The 15,865-nt window shown below is 32.2% G+C and overlaps 4 protein-coding genes across 4 annotated transcripts; all 4 read right to left on the reverse strand.

Annotated features, from left to right (window-relative positions):
- Positions 1-1,571: 1,571 nt before the first annotated feature.
- Positions 1,572-2,186, reverse strand: LOC18586430 (glu S.griseus protease inhibitor-like). Its single transcript, XM_007009822.3, has 2 exons — positions 2,047-2,186; positions 1,572-1,951 (listed from the first exon to the last, which is right to left on the reverse strand). The coding sequence occupies exons 1-2, from the start codon at positions 2,066-2,068 to the stop codon at positions 1,758-1,760; spliced, it is 216 nt and encodes a 71-aa protein (XP_007009884.1). The 5' UTR covers positions 2,069-2,186; the 3' UTR covers positions 1,572-1,757.
- Positions 2,187-3,773: 1,587 nt separating this feature from the next.
- On the reverse strand, positions 3,774-4,354 carry LOC18586431 (glu S.griseus protease inhibitor-like). Its single transcript, XM_007009823.3, has 2 exons — positions 4,250-4,354; positions 3,774-4,147 (listed from the first exon to the last, which is right to left on the reverse strand). Exons 1-2 carry the CDS (start codon positions 4,269-4,271, stop codon positions 3,954-3,956), a joined length of 216 nt encoding a protein of 71 aa, XP_007009885.2. The 5' UTR covers positions 4,272-4,354; the 3' UTR covers positions 3,774-3,953.
- A 3,555-nt stretch (positions 4,355-7,909) lies between these two features.
- Positions 7,910-8,403, reverse strand: LOC148760291 (glu S.griseus protease inhibitor-like). Its single transcript, XM_088802565.1, has 2 exons — positions 8,311-8,403; positions 7,910-8,208 (listed from the first exon to the last, which is right to left on the reverse strand). The coding sequence occupies exons 1-2, from the start codon at positions 8,330-8,332 to the stop codon at positions 8,015-8,017; spliced, it is 216 nt and encodes a 71-aa protein (XP_088658691.1). The 5' UTR covers positions 8,333-8,403; the 3' UTR covers positions 7,910-8,014.
- A 2,023-nt stretch (positions 8,404-10,426) lies between these two features.
- LOC148760292 (glu S.griseus protease inhibitor-like) lies at positions 10,427-10,965 on the reverse strand. The gene is made up of 2 exons (XM_088802616.1): positions 10,837-10,965; positions 10,427-10,734 (listed from the first exon to the last, which is right to left on the reverse strand). Exons 1-2 carry the CDS (start codon positions 10,856-10,858, stop codon positions 10,541-10,543), a joined length of 216 nt encoding a protein of 71 aa, XP_088658742.1. The 5' UTR covers positions 10,859-10,965; the 3' UTR covers positions 10,427-10,540.
- Between the last annotated feature and the right edge of the window lie 4,900 nt (positions 10,966-15,865).

The following is a 15,865-nucleotide window of genomic DNA, read 5'->3' on the forward strand; positions in this document are numbered from 1 at the left end:
ATTATAGATATTTATATTTTGTATGGTTTTAGGATTAATATTGTATGTTGTTTGAATTTTAATAAATTTCAAATATAATTATATGCTAATTTTGCAATACTTATTATTAAATAAAATATAAATTATATGATTAATAAAATATAACTATAGAATGTGCAGGCAGTGTCAATAGGAGCTCCCTCGAGCATATGTGCCATATATACACCTTCGAATCCTCACCACCACTTGCAATAAATTACAAATCGGATACGTTTTATGACCTTTGTACTTTGACAGAAGTGTAGGATCACCTTCTATGCTCCAGAGATGGTTTTCTTGGATTATAAGATTCACCAGTAAGAACTTATTGTCTTTTGATAATGAGAATGAAGTAATCATGTCCACCTCTTCAATAAGTCTCTCAAATTTTCGTTCCCAGTCGAGCAATAGTATAGCAGATTCTCTGAATATGCTTATGATCCTCTTATCATCATCCGTTATGGACATATCTGAGATTTTAAATGTCCTCTGTCCTTTGCAGCATTCTTCAGAACTGAAATCCCAACGCCTGATACCCTCCTCCTGTCCACAGGGAAGGATTTGGCTATCATCTGGGCTCCATGAAACAGTTAATACTGGTTTCTGATGGCCGCATAGGGTAGGCTTCAGTGACCCTTGCCCTTGACCACTAGTTATATCTTAATCCCATATGTAGTCCATGGGAATTCATTCATTCATTTGGTCTACAAAGGCAACGGGTAAGGGATATGATCTCATATATAGAAATTGAACTACAACGGATTTGAATGACCCTTATCTAGCTATATATCTAATTTTGCACGATCATCAGCCGCCATCTTTGAGCAACTATGTTGAAAAACTTGAAAAATGGAATGCCTTCTCTTGAGATAAGCCAGTTTCTCACTTTACTGATATAAGCCAATTTCGTAAGTGATATCAACTTGACAGAGCTAGCTAAATTAGCCTCGTGAATTTGGTTGTTAGTTTGACTACTTACTTTTCCATAAATAATAGATATTTTCACATAGTTAAAAATAAAAAAATTCTATTTAGAAATCTTTCTTATCACAAAGAATTATAATGATTAACCATTAAAGCCTATAATATAAAGTCCATTTTTTGGGTTCATAATTTGACTTTTCTTCAATCTAAATCCAGTTAAACAAATATTCATGGCAATCTAGATGGCTCGAGTTAGTGTTAACAGATCTTCATATTAATCATCATTTGGTTGTACACTCAAAAAGAACTAATCCAAAATTTAAAAATGAAATATGGAGGTTGTTGTAAACCGTGTGAATTAAAAAATCAATTAAAATATAGTTGGAATACTCTAGTTATCAGGGCTTAACATTAAAAACTAATTAAAGTTGCTTCCTATATTATACCAAATATATAAATATCCGCGCAGCTGACAAGGCAATGTTTTCTCCATTGAAAATTTGCTATATTAGATTCATTAGAATGAGAAAGAATAATTAGATATTATGACGTGTAATTTTTTTATTTATATATTTGATTTGTGAGAGATTTTGATATTCAAATATACTCAAAATGGACACAACAAAATATAATCATAAAGCAAAAAAGGTTTTAATAGGAGACTATTATTAGTATCTTATACCAAATTTAAAACAAATTACAGACATATATGTATTTCAAGAGTTACAATAATTTTGAGCTTGCTTATTTAATTATGGCTACATGACTAGGTATAAATAAGTGACTTGCTAGTCAAGTATATAAGCCCTTTGCATTTAACCAATGACGGGAACCCTGGTAACGATCCCATCAGTGTTAACCCAAACACGAACCCTAGTGCACAAGAAATCCGGGGTGACAAATGATCCTTCCGACACAATCACAGCATTGACATTAGGATTCTCCCTCTCAATTGTTGCTGCTGCCTCCTCCCCTTTTGCTCCCAGGAGCTCCGGCCATGAACTTTTCCCTACATATTTAGGCATAGCCACAAGAATTTGTATTAAACAAAAGGAAATTGTTAATCAGCACAAACCATTCCAGGCTCTGGAAGTTGTTATTTACCTTGGCATTCATCTGAAGCCATCTTTCTCTTCTTTTCACTCTATTGCAATATCCTGTTCCTCTATGATTTAACTGTGTTATGGCAATCGGGTAAAAGGGATATTTATAGATGGAAAAGTATATGGTGGTTTGTTGGACATTATGGACTTTCGAGGCTTATGCCAAAAGTTTGACGTTCTTGGCAAATTAATTGTTCCATAGTTCTCAAACCTGCATTTAGCTATATGATCAGAAATCTGTCAGCTGATGAAGATTTACATGAAAGTCTGTGTATTCTTTAAGCAATTCTTCTCACGTTTCCTTTCAGATTTTATTTAAAACCATCGGATATATATATGATCAGCCACTATTTTTTCATTGAAATTTTCTATGCATTTGATTACATCAAAGCTTCTTTGAACAGTTCCATGTCTTTTCTTGCAGATATTGCAATAGCCAATAGGGAAGCTTATCACCAAGATTGGCTTATGCTGCAAGATATATCTTGAATCAGGGCAAGGTTTTAAAATGAATGGCTTACAACTGATCTAGATCTCTCCTGGTCAGAGTCAGCCTGTAAATATATTGCTTACGTTGAAAATTGTGCATTTTCATTCACATTCAATCCAAATTTCCTAACATAGTTAATTAATTAATATTGTAAGCATTCGGTTTTCATTTTATAAATATATATCTATTGAATCAAAAGTGTATATTTAAGTTGAAATAGATCAGAGGAAATGTAACATGGAGTGAAATTATCAAGTGTTTTGTGATCTTTAATGAGATTTCATTCAGAAACAAAGTCAACGATGAACCATGATAAAGTTGAATCATTTCATTTTCGTCACAGCTTGACCATGAACCAACCGGGAATCAAACCCGGGTCTGTGCCGTGGGAGTGTATACTACTATTCTACCATTAGAGTCCTTCCAACTTCACCTTGACAAAATTATCTCCCACGCAGCCCCAACCCCTAAATCTGGTGAAGGAAAACCCAAAATGCCGCTGTCCCAAAATATTTAAATTACATTTGCATTTTTTTAATAATGATTTGCAATTTTTAAGTTTTAATTACATACAAGGGAGCCAAATCATATTCATCTTGTAAAAGAGAAATGACATGATGCTTCATTTTTTTTTAAAGAGAAAAAACAAGAAATTAAAACTAAATGTAACTTACATCTATATATAAAGTATAAATTAATAACTTTTCTTTGAAAATTAGAAATTCATATCTGTCCATGGCATTCTCTTTCCAGATTCCAGTTTCATGGCAAAGTCTTTCCATATGTCTGATCTCTAAATACTATTGCACATCCCAAATCAGAAATCAAGCTTTGATATCTTATAATGCTTTATCGTGATCTCACAAAATAAATGTAGTAGTAGTTGACAAGGTACTTTGTTCTTTATGTTCATATATTACAAATAAATAACAGTTTACGAAATTATATTTGACTTAATAGTTTATACATGAGTTCCCTTCAAAGAATGGGATCTGAATTTCTTTTCTCCAAAAAACCAAAAGAAAGAAAATGCTATTAGATTGTCATTATTTGCAACAATATTCTCTAACATCACAAGAATTAATCCTTCTTGAACAATGGGTGTTAAAAGGATGTAAGAGGACATTTTGCAAAGAATGGACCATTTAGGTCCGGCACCTTCAAAATTTTGCATTTCTTCTCACTTAATTCCAAATTCAAGTGCATGACAAAATATGATCATAAAATACAAAGAAGCCTTAATGGAGACGGTTCAAAATCTTATTCCAAACTAAAAATAAATTACAGACTTAAATAAAGATAATGAGATTATGTAACATAATATTGGGTATTCTTATTTTAAATTACAATATGTAATTCGTGTCTATTAAAGAAATTAAAACAAGTAACTTGCTAGTAAAGCATAAGCCCTTCACAATTTAACCAATGATAGGAACCCTGGTAACAATCCCATAGGTGTTAACCCAAACTCGAACCCTAGTGCACAAGAAATCCGCTGTAACAAATGATCCTTCCAACACAATCACAGCATTGACATGAGGATTCTCCTTCTCAATTCTTGCTGCCGCATTCTCCCCTTTCTTCCCCACAAGCTCAGGCCAAGAACTTTTCCCTACATTTATAGCCACAAGAACTTATATAATTGCTTTTAAGGAAATAAAATTATTAGTACAATTACAAATCATTCTTAGCTTCGAAAGTTGTTAATATTTACCTTTGCATTCATCTGAAGCCATCTTGTTCTTCCTCTTACTCTATTGAACTATTTTTCCTCCTTTGATTTATTTGTGTTATGAAAACTAGTTAAGATGGGTATTTATAGATCAGTAGGTTAGCCTGCTGCTCATTATTGACCTTTCTAGGAAGCTTATGTAGAAAGTTTGAAGTGTTTTTATGGGGATAAATTGTTTGTTGTATTCCACTATCAGCTCTGATGAAGATTAGGATGAAGACAGTTGGTGCACTCTTCAGCAATTTTTCTCACTTTCCTTACCAAAATTAAATTTAGAGTTCACAGATATATGGTTTCCACAACCATTTGTCTAATGAAATTTTCGATTACTACATATTGTTTGAACAGCTCAAATCTTAACTTGTCTAGATTTTTCAAAATTGGATTATACTTCAAGATATCTTGAAATATTTATTGGCTTAAAAAAATGAATTTAAGTCAATTAATGATCCATATATATATACATATATCTCTATAAACAAAGGACCAAAATCTTAATCATGTAAAACAGAAAGCAAAAATGAAAACCACAAACATATGAGATAAAGTTGAAGTCCTTGATGTGTTCCAACAAGGAAGATTTGAAATTCAATTTGTGTATGGTGTGAACACCCAAAACTTAAAGAAAAACAAACATATGGAAAGTCATAATAACTATATATCTATAAACAACTTTAAACAAGCACAGAAATTTTAAAGCTATATATAAAGAGTTGAAAGTCTTTGTTCCAAGAAGGAAGGTGAATATTAGATTTTGATTTATCTTCGGAGAAGTGATTGTTAAATGTTAATATATTTTTTGATTATTTAAAGTCAACAGAGCAATAATGAGCATGGTAGATTTAAATGGTATGTTCAATTCTTTTAGAATTAGACATTATCTTTGAGGTTTTGAGCATCCATATTTAATTAGCTTGAAGACGATGTACAATGCTTCAATGATTAATTTATCAAGTTAATTGATGTCAGAGGGTCTGAACCGACTATCTATTAAGCAAAATCAGATTTTTATCTTATCAAGCGTTGTTTATGGTTTTCTAAATGGCTAAAGCACAAAATAAGTTCTTATACTAAAAATATCTATCATATGAGTTTTTATCTTTTTATTGCATTAAATATTTGAGCTCTTAATCAATTATTACAATCAATCGAGTCCTTTTGGATATATAAAAATTTTAACACCATTAACTCTTTCTACCAATGAGAACAGAATTGTCATGTGCCATAAATAATGTGGAACACACAGCATTTTTTAGGCATGTGTTAAAATAAATAAAAAAACAAAGAATTTAATTATTTTTTCATTGAAATTTTCTATGCGTCTGATTACATCAAAGCTTCTTTGAACAGTTCCATGTCTTTACTTGCAGATATTGCAATAGCCAATAGGGAAGCTTATCACCAAGATTGGCTTATGCTTCAAGACATTTCTTGAATCAGGGCAAGGTTGAAAATTGATCTAGATCTCTACTGGTCAAAGTCAGCCTGTAAATATATTGCTTACGTTGTGCATTTTCATTCACATTCAATCCAAATTTTCTAACAAGATAGTTAATTAATTATTGTAAGCATTCGGTTTTCATTTTATAAATACTAGAGTGGTGCCTCGCTTTGGGTGTTAAATTTTTTATTAAAACTTATATAATATTATAAATATAAATAATAATAATTCAAGAGCAATAATTTTAAATTTAAAAATACTATAAATAATAGTTATAATGATAATTTAAAGAAAATTATTTTTTTAAATATTTCTCATCTCTTATTAAGCAAAATTTTTATTTAAATAATTTTTTTAAAACGTTTAATTTTTTATATCTTAATATATGCTAATATTGATATATTCATATTTTATTAATTACATGATTCTAATAGTGAAATCAAATTCATATTGAGAAAATATAATGTTTTAAAAGTAATTATTGATAAGCTATATCATTGATATAATAAAATTATTCAAATAAAATAAATATTTTTTGAAAGTCAAAATGAAATAAATATTAATTATACTTATTAATTTTTTTTTAGTTTTAATGATGAAATTTTCTAAATGATCTTTAATTTTAATTAGTACTTTTTTATCTCATGCCTTTAAAATTGTTTAGAATTAATTCCCCTTATAATTCCTATCGTGTCTCATTAAAAATTAAAAATTTGCTTCAAATCAAACTTGAATGAAATCCAAAAATGTGCACCAAAAAAAGTTTATTTTTATATTTTATTTTATAAAGAATATATATTTCATAATACATGAAAGCGCTGTTAGCTTCAATTTCCTATGAACCAAAACACTATCAATACGGAAAAAATGCTCTTATGAAGCTAAAGAAAAAAAATCTTCTGTTGACAATCCTAAATGCAACCCCACAAAAATCATCTCAAAATTCTTTATAAATCAATCATTTTAAATTAGCCACATGTCAATAAAAGAAGCCACAAACGTGGCCAAGTGTGGAAGCCCCTTTAGGGATTCATTTTACTTATGTTATAGATATATCTATATATTTAATCGAAAGTGTACATTTAATTTGAAATAGATCATAGGAAATGTAACATGGAGTGAAATTATAAAGTGTTTAGTGATCTTTATTGAAATTTCAGTTTTATGTAATGTAGAGAAACAAACTCAATGATGAACCATGATAGAGTTGAATCATTTCATTTTCATCACAGCTTGAACACGAACCAATCGGGAATCAAACCGAGGGGGTCTGTACCGAGGCAGGGTATTACTATTCTACCATTAGAGTCCTTCCAACTTCACCTTGACAAAATTATCACCACGCAGCCCTAACCCCTAAATCTGATGAAGAAAAACCCAAAATGCCTGTGTCCCAAAATATTTAAATTACATTTACATATTTTTTATCAATAATGATTTGCAGTTTTTAAGTATTAATTACATACAAGGGAGCCAAATCATGTTCATCTTGCAAGAAAGAAATGACATGATGCTTCATTTTTTTAAAAAAAGAAGAAATTAAAACTAAATGTAACCTACATCTATATATAAAGTATAAATTAATAACTTTTCTTTGAAAATTAGAAATTCATATCTGTCCATGGCATTCTCTTTCCAGATTCCAATTTCATGGCAAAGTCTTTCCATATGTCTGATCTCTACATACTATTGCACATCCCAAATCAGAAATCAGGCTTTGATATCTTATAATGCTTTATCCTGATCTCACAAAATAAATGTTGTAGTAGTTGACAAGGTAATTTGTTCTCTATGTTCATATATTACGAATAAATAACAGTTTACAGAATTAAATTTGACTCAATAGTTCATGTATGTGTTCCCTTCAAAGAGTGGGATTTGAATTTCTTTTCTCCAAAAAACCAAAAGAAAGAAAACGTTATAAGATTGTCATTATTTGCAATAATATTCTCCAACATCACAAGAATTAATCCTTCTTGAGCAATAGGTACGTTAAAAGGATGCAATAGGACATTTTACAAAGAATGGACCATTTAGGTCCGGCACCTTCAAAATTTTGTATTTCTTCTCCCTTAATTCCAAATTCAAGTGCATGACAAAATATGATCATAAAATACAAAGAAGCCTTAATGGAGATGGTTAAAAATCTTATTCCAAACAAAAAATAAATTATAGACTTAAATAAAGATAATGAGATCATATAACATAATAGTGGGTATTCTTATTTTAAATTACAATACATAATTTGTGTTTATTAAAGAAATTAAAACAAGTAACTTGCTAGTAAAGCATAAGCCCTTCACAATCTAACCAATGGTCGGAACCCTGGTAACAATCCCATAGGTGTTAACCCAAACTCGAACCCTAGTGCACAAGAAATCCGCTGTAACAAATGATCCTTCCAACACAATCACAGCATTGACATGAGGATTCTCCTTCTCAATTCTTGCTGCCGCATCCTCCCCTTTCTTCCCCACAAGCTCAGGCCAAGAACTTTTCCCTACATTTATAGCCACAATAACTTATATAATTGCTTTTAAGGAAATAAAATTCTTATTACAATTACAAATCATTCTTAGCTTCGAAAGTTGTTAATATTTACCTTTGCATTCATCTGAAGCCATCTTGTTCTTCCTCTTACTCTATTGAACTATTTTTTCTCCTTTGATTTATTTGTGTTATGGAAACTAGTTAAGATGGGTATTTATAGATGAGTACGTTAGCCTGCTGCTCATTATTGACCTTTCTTAGAAGCTTATGTTGAAAGTTTCAAGTATTTTTTTTTGGGGATAAATTGTTTGTTGTATTCCAACATCAGCTCTGATGAAGATTAGGATGAAGACAGTTGGTGCACTCTTCAGCAATTTTTCTCGCTTTCCTTACCAAAATTAAATTTAGAGTTCAAGGATATATGGTTTCTGGTTTCCGCGACCATTTGTCTAATGAAATTTTCTATTACTACATATTGTTTGAACAGCTCAAATCTTAACTTGTCTAGATTTTGCAAAATTGGATTATGCTTCAAGATATCTTGAAACATTTATTGGCTTAAAACTATGAATTTAAGTCAATTGATGATCCATATACATATATCTATAAACAAAGGACCAAATCTTAATCATGTAAAAGAGAAAGCAAAAATGGAAACCACAAACATATGAGATAAAGTTGAAGTCTTTGATGTGTTCCAACAAGGAAGATTTGAAATTCAATTTGTGTATGGTGTGAACACCCAAAAATTAAAGAAAAACAAACACATTGAAAGTCATAATAGCTATATATCTATAAACAACTTTAAACAAGCACAGAAATTTTAAAGCTATATATAAAGAGTTGAAAGTCTTTGTTCCAAGAAGGAAGACTGAATCTTATAGTTTGATTTATCTCTCAGAGAAGTAATTGTTAAAAGATGATATATTCTTTGATTATTTAAAGTCAATAGAGCAATAATGAGTATGGGAGATTTGAATGGTAAATTCAATTCTTTTAGAATTAGACATTATCTTTGAGGTTTTGAGCATCCATATTTAAATAGCTTGAAGACGATGTACAATGCTTCAATGATTAATTTATCAAGTTTATTAATAAGTTAGGTTCCAAGTCCAAATTCTACTCTTAAAAACTGGGTTAAAATTAAATTGGTTTCGTCTCACTGATTAAGTAATCATTTATAACTATTTATTCTATTATTTATTATTACTGATGTCGGAGAGTCTAAACCAAATATCTATTAAGCAAAATCAGATTTTAATCTTATCAAGCATTGTTTATGGTTTTCTAAATGGCTAAAGCATAAAATAAGTCCTTATACTTAATTAAATCTATCATTTGAGCTTTTATCTTTTTATTGCATTAAATATTTGAGTTCTTAATCAACTATTACAATCAATTGAGTCCTTACTGGAATACATAAAAATTTTAACACCATTAGCTCTTTCTATCAATGAGAATAGGATTGTCATGTGACATAAATAATGTGGCATTTTTTAGGCATGTGTTAAAATTAAAAACAAAATTTCCTTTCATTCTTGACATGTATTAAAAATGACCATTTCTTTTAATTTGACACACATGCTCAAAAAATGTCGTGTTAATATTTATTCCACATCATTCATGTCTCATGAAAATTATATCCCGACTAATAGAAATTAAAGAATTAATGGTGTTAAAATTTTCAGCAAATAAGAATCCAATTGATTGTAAATAATTGATTAAAAACCTAATTATTTACAATAGAATAGAAGCTCTTGCAACACATTTAATTGCATACAAGGGCTTATTTTGTTTTTAGTCAAATCATATTCATCTTGTGTGAAAGAAATGACATGATGCCAGTCGACATGGTGCTTCAATATTTTTTTTTTTAAATAAACTACATGTAACATAAATAAAGTATAATATAAGTATTTTCATGAATGCATTAAAAAATCAATAACTTGATTAGGCATTGTACAAATATATAACTATCTTCCCTTTGGAAATTAGAAATTCATAATTCATCCATGGCATTCTATTTCCAGATTCCAATTTCATGGCAAAGTGTTTCCATATGTCATGTATTTCTACATTGCAAATTCCAAAACAGAAATCAGGCTTTGATATCTTATAACTCATTAACGATTTGTGTATGTATTCCCGTCGGAGAGCCTTAATGGAGACCGTTTAGCATCTAATTAGTCCAAATTTGAAACAAATTAGAGACTTACGTAGATAAACAATGAGATCAAATAATCAAATTTATTCTTGTTTTATATTACAACATAGTCCCCATTTATTAAAAAAATAAAAGCAAGTAACTTGCTATAGTCGAGCATAAGCCCTTCACAATATATTTAACCAATGATGGGAACCCTGGTAACGATCCCATCCGTGTTAACCCAAACCCGAACCCTAGTGCACAAGAACTCCAATGTTACAAATGTTCCTTCCAACACAATCATAGCATTGACATGAGGATTCTCCTTCTCAATTCTTGCCGCTGCATCCTCCCCTTTCTTCCCCACAAGCTCAGGCCACGAACTTTTCCCTACACATATAGCCACAAGAATGTATATAATTATTCTGAAGGAAAAAAAGTTATTAGTACGATTACAAAGCATTCTTAGCTTTGAAAGTTGTTACTATTTACCTTTGCATTCGTCTGAAGCCATCTTGTTCTTCTTTTCACTCTATTGAACTATTTTTTTCTGCTTTGATTTATTTGTGTTAAGGCAACTAGTTAAGATTAAGATGGGTATTTATAGATGAGGACTAGATTAGCCTGTTGCTCATTGTTGACCTTCCCAGCAAGCTTATGTTGAAAGTTTGAAGTGTTTTTTTGGGAGGGGATAAATTGTTTGCTGTATTCCAACATCAGCTCTGAGGAAGATTAGGATGAAGAAAGTTGGTGCATTTTTCAGCAATGTTTCTCACTTCCCCTTCCAAAATTTAATCTAAAAACCTAACATATATGTGGTCTCAGCTGCCACTATCTGTCCAATGACATTTTCAATGCATTTGATTACAGCAAAGTATCTTTGAACAGTTCAGCATCTTAGCTTGTGGATATTGCAATAGGAAGCTTATCCCAAAGATTGGATTATGGTGCAAGATATCTTGAATCAGGGCAAGGTATTCAAACAAATATGGCTTAAAAGTCATCAGAATTCTACTTCTATAGGAAAAAGTTTTTTGAACATTAATCTTCCATGACTCCATCTTTCTTGATGTTGCCGCTACCACTGCTTCTTCTGTTCTCTTGATCACCTTTGATGTCAAAATTCCTTGATGCTCCATAACAAAAGCAAACTAAAGTGGTACACCTGCGACGCCGCCAGGAGTACAGACCAACAAGCTGAAATCCTTTCTATTTATGCCGATACCATTCCAGACAGCTTTATTTATTATGGCTATTGATCAACCAAATTAAAAATGGTGACGAGATATGGGTATACCATTTTTCTTTTGCACAATCAGAAATGCTTTATTGAATATCACAGAAAACTGATCACAAAAGATCAGTATGGAGTACAATATGACTCATCACACTAAGGCTAACAGCCCCCAAAAAAAACAAAGGCACCAGAAGCCTCCCATAAAGTAATCGCATGGTCACCATTAGCTGTACTCAATCGAAAACAGAGGAGGAAAGATCTTACTTCTATACTATATATATTAATATGAAGGTTAATTCTGGTTTTGAGATGTCTTGTTAGGTTTCTTCTTTCTTTTTCATCTTGTTGTTGGGTTGATCTTCTTTTTTGTTTTCTCCCCTTGTGGATGTGTGTTTCTGTTTCTGTTTCTGTTTCTGTTTCTGTATCTTTGTTTTCTGCTTCTGCGGGTGCTGGCTTTCTCAGCTAGTTTCCTTCTGAACCTCTGTTTCTTTTGTGATGATTATGTTTCATATGGACAATTTGTGTTCTATTTTGTTGTTTTGATCTTTTAATTTTAATTTTGTGATGAGTCTTTTTGGATATTTCATCTGTTTGAAATCCAGTGAATTGTAAAATTGATAGCTAGTCCACCAAACTTAAAATAAAAAAAGTTGTAATCACTAAAGCATACACTAAATTCAGCAAGGAAAAAACTCCAGCCTAGCTTGATTACAAGATTAAAAGTTCTAGATAGGAAATATCTATAAAGAGGAATGCCATAATATTTTGTTTTCTTTGTTTTAATCTTTGGGCCATGTCTAGCTTGGAAATAGCTAACGAATGTTGAGAAATCATTGTTCAGATTGATGAATCAAGCACTTAGAACCCTATGGTAGAATCATTAAATGGATAGGCACTTTCATGGTCCTTTCTTTTTGAATTTAATTCTATGGCAAAGCCTTTCATATACCAGCTATCCACATTGCAAGTCTGGAATCAGTAATCAGCAATATTATGTTATCTTTATGCTATCTTATTGTGTACGTATCCAAGTTACAAAATATAAAGCCATGTTGACAAGGGTAAGGAAGAAACAGGTATATAAGTTTTGGCTTTATAGAGTGCAGGGCTGGAGAGTCTTCCATCATCCTATTTCATGTTTCTGGCAGTTTGATATCAAAATCTCTGACTTTTAAATATATGTAGCTACCGTCCAAGAATAAAAGTCAACAAGATTATTATACAAGTCCCTAACTCTATAGCTCATATAGCTTAGCTCAACAGAAGCAAATATTCTTTGATTATTTAACTAAACGGCATGTTAAATTCATTTACAATTAGACACTATCTTAATTTGAGCATTCATACTGGATAATTTGACGCCTAGGAAAATTTAATGCTTGAATATCATTTGTAATTTTAGCCAATTTCTCAATAATATAATTATTAAATTTACTGTTTGATAAATCAGGTTGAAACTAAAATGGTTTTGTCTCATCAATGAAGAAACCATTTCTATTTGAATGGATTTCTGCTTTGCACCAAGATTCCAAAGACCAATAGAAAGGCATAGGCAGTAGTAGATCAGCATCATCCACGAGTCAGTACTGACAGAGCACAAGCAGTTGAAAGTGCAGCAGCATTCAAAGAGTGTTGCCATAACATAATAAACCAGCAAAATCAGATTTTTTTTTTATCTTGTTTTGACTGAACAAGAATTAATTACTTTTCATTAAGGATGAGATCGATTCATATTGGCAATAAATTTGGAAAAGCATAACATATTATTGATTTCAGCTTCAAAAATATATTCAAGGCTAATCTTTACATTTAGAAGAAAAAAAGAAAAGCGACCTAGATATGAAATACAAAAATAAAAGGCTACTTCAAATTGGCACAGGTAGCTCCGACGGTGGCAGATGGTCGAAAGCCAACAATGCATGTATGTCATCTACATCCTTATCAGTGAAAAGCTCATCCAACTTGCTATTCTCATCTGTGTTCCTAATTCCCCATAGCTGATCCACCTCCTTGAAAGAGTCATCATGGTTTAATTCCTCATATCCACCCGATAGCTCATGTACATTCTTACCAGTGACAATGACAGGTTCAACCGGTTTGCTACTTTCACTGTTGTTGCTAATCCCATGTAGTTGATCCACTTCCTTCAAACAGTCACCATCGATTAATGCCTCATATTCACGCAATAATTCATCTACGCTCTTATCAATGACAAGCTCATCCAAGTTGCTAATTTGATCGTTGTTGCTAATCCCCAATAGTTGATCCACCTCACTGTAGGGGTCTTCATCCAGTAACTGATCCATCAAAGAATCACCCTCACCTACTAGGCCATTAGAATCCATTTCTCCAAAACCATTTACTCGAGATTCTGATCCTTCCACCAAAATTGATGATTGACATTCCAGGTTCTCTGACTGCTGCAACCTTCCATCTACGTAATTATCTATCCAAGGACGGTATTGTCCATCATCGAGCAAAGGTAAATTTCCACTGAAAACAGCTTCTTGCATTAAAGCAGATGATGGACATTCTTTGTTTCCAAGAAACAGATTTCCAAAAAGCTCATTAACCCAAAAAGCTACACACTTATCTTCCTCTGAACAGGCTGTGTCTTTGATCTTGCAGATAACCCATTCTTGAAAATTTTCCCCGGGGAGACGATACTCATGCATAAGCCAGCTAGTTTTGGTGGCATCCTTTGGACTTCGTTTCTCACCTTTGTACTCATAGAAGTTAAGGGTATTCACGTACCCTATAACATGCTCTCCTTGTTCATCAAGAATAGGTTTCTCACCTGTTGAAGACCTCCAAAATCCACCGTCTCCTACTGCTCGACTGTCAAGAACCCTTCTAGGTCGTTTTCCATTTGCATTCTTTTGAGAAATCTTCTGTCGATGGGTGAAGACGAAACGCTGGTTGGGTTTGACGAACGGAAGAAAGCCTTTGTTAACATCAAACAGGGCATCTGGCTTGATGCAATATAGATCACAAAATTTAATGAGGTAGCTAAGTTCGTCGATCCCTTCACCAGTCATCAACTTGGGCAGAAAAAAGGAAACTATTTCCCGATCAGAAGGATTGAACACCACTCCTGGAGCTGGAGGATGGAACATCATCGCTAGGGTCGGAGTTAGAACGAGATTTTCTTGTTTTGGGAAAGAGAGTGAAGAGGTTTTTAGCGTCAAAAGGAAGCAGAATGCTTTGTTTTCTGAAGTGAAGTAAGAAGAAATCTAGTTGCTTAATTCTGCTTTTATTTATAGTTAACAAAAGAGACGGTTTAAGCAGAATTCTACTTGCTTAATTCTAGTTGCCTAAAACGCGTTTTTTGTTTTTAATTTTAAATTTGAAATTTGGTAGCGCTGCTTCTGATGGTCTCTTGATCAGCTTTGCTATGAAAGTTCCTTGATGGTACAAGAACACTAAAGCAAGGCACCTCACCCTCACTCCAACCATGGCCGCCGATAGCAGGATCTCTACCAGCGACCACCAGGCCTTGTCTCCCATCACGGTACCTTCCCCCTCTCAATCTCCCCTCCAATTCCCATGTTTCCCCCGTGAGGTTATAATTCGCCCCTCCCCTGCATTTCTTGGGTTTTAGCTCCTGAATTTTAGCATGGAAACTCAATTAGATTTCTATTTTATTTTAATTAATATCAAATGAACTTCTTTTACTAAATTTCAAGGAATTTATTTGGAAATGCTCATATTTTTTTCACTTTTAAAGTAAAGGATATGTTTGTTTGAAATTGCAATGTCAGTACATACGTGTGATTTCTATGGTTTCCTGTAAAACCATGCTCAGAGTTATTCAAGATGGTGATTTGGGTTGGGATGAATGGCATAATTAGCTTTACTTAATCATCTTTTCCATAACTTGTTACAATTTTTTACTACAAGATTGTTAATAGATGAGAATGGAGGGAGACTTTGAAGAATTGTTAATAACTGTTTGGGGTAAAGGGTTGAATCTATCATGATAGGAAAGGGATGCACTTGATAGTAAAGATGTGATAAGAACTTTTTGATTAGCATTAAATGGGATGATTTGGGTTGAATCCATCATGATAGGAAAGGGATGCCTCATGCCTGGTGCCTAGTCTGATGAGAGAAAGTAATGATAACAACTTTGGTTTCGAAACGGACTGTATATCACCAGAATCATTTCTCATGCACTGTTACCAGTATGTTGTTTTGAGGCCTTGTCTGTTGTTTTGGCTCTTTTTCCCCTGTTAGCGCAGGTTTATCGGGTTCACTTGTAAATAGGGAAAGAATTGGTTTCTT

The sequence above is a fragment of the Theobroma cacao genome, chromosome 10 (assembly GCF_053813885.1).
Source record: "Theobroma cacao isolate CCN51 chromosome 10, ASM5381388v1, whole genome shotgun sequence".
NCBI lineage: Eukaryota > Viridiplantae > Streptophyta > Magnoliopsida > Malvales > Malvaceae > Theobroma > Theobroma cacao.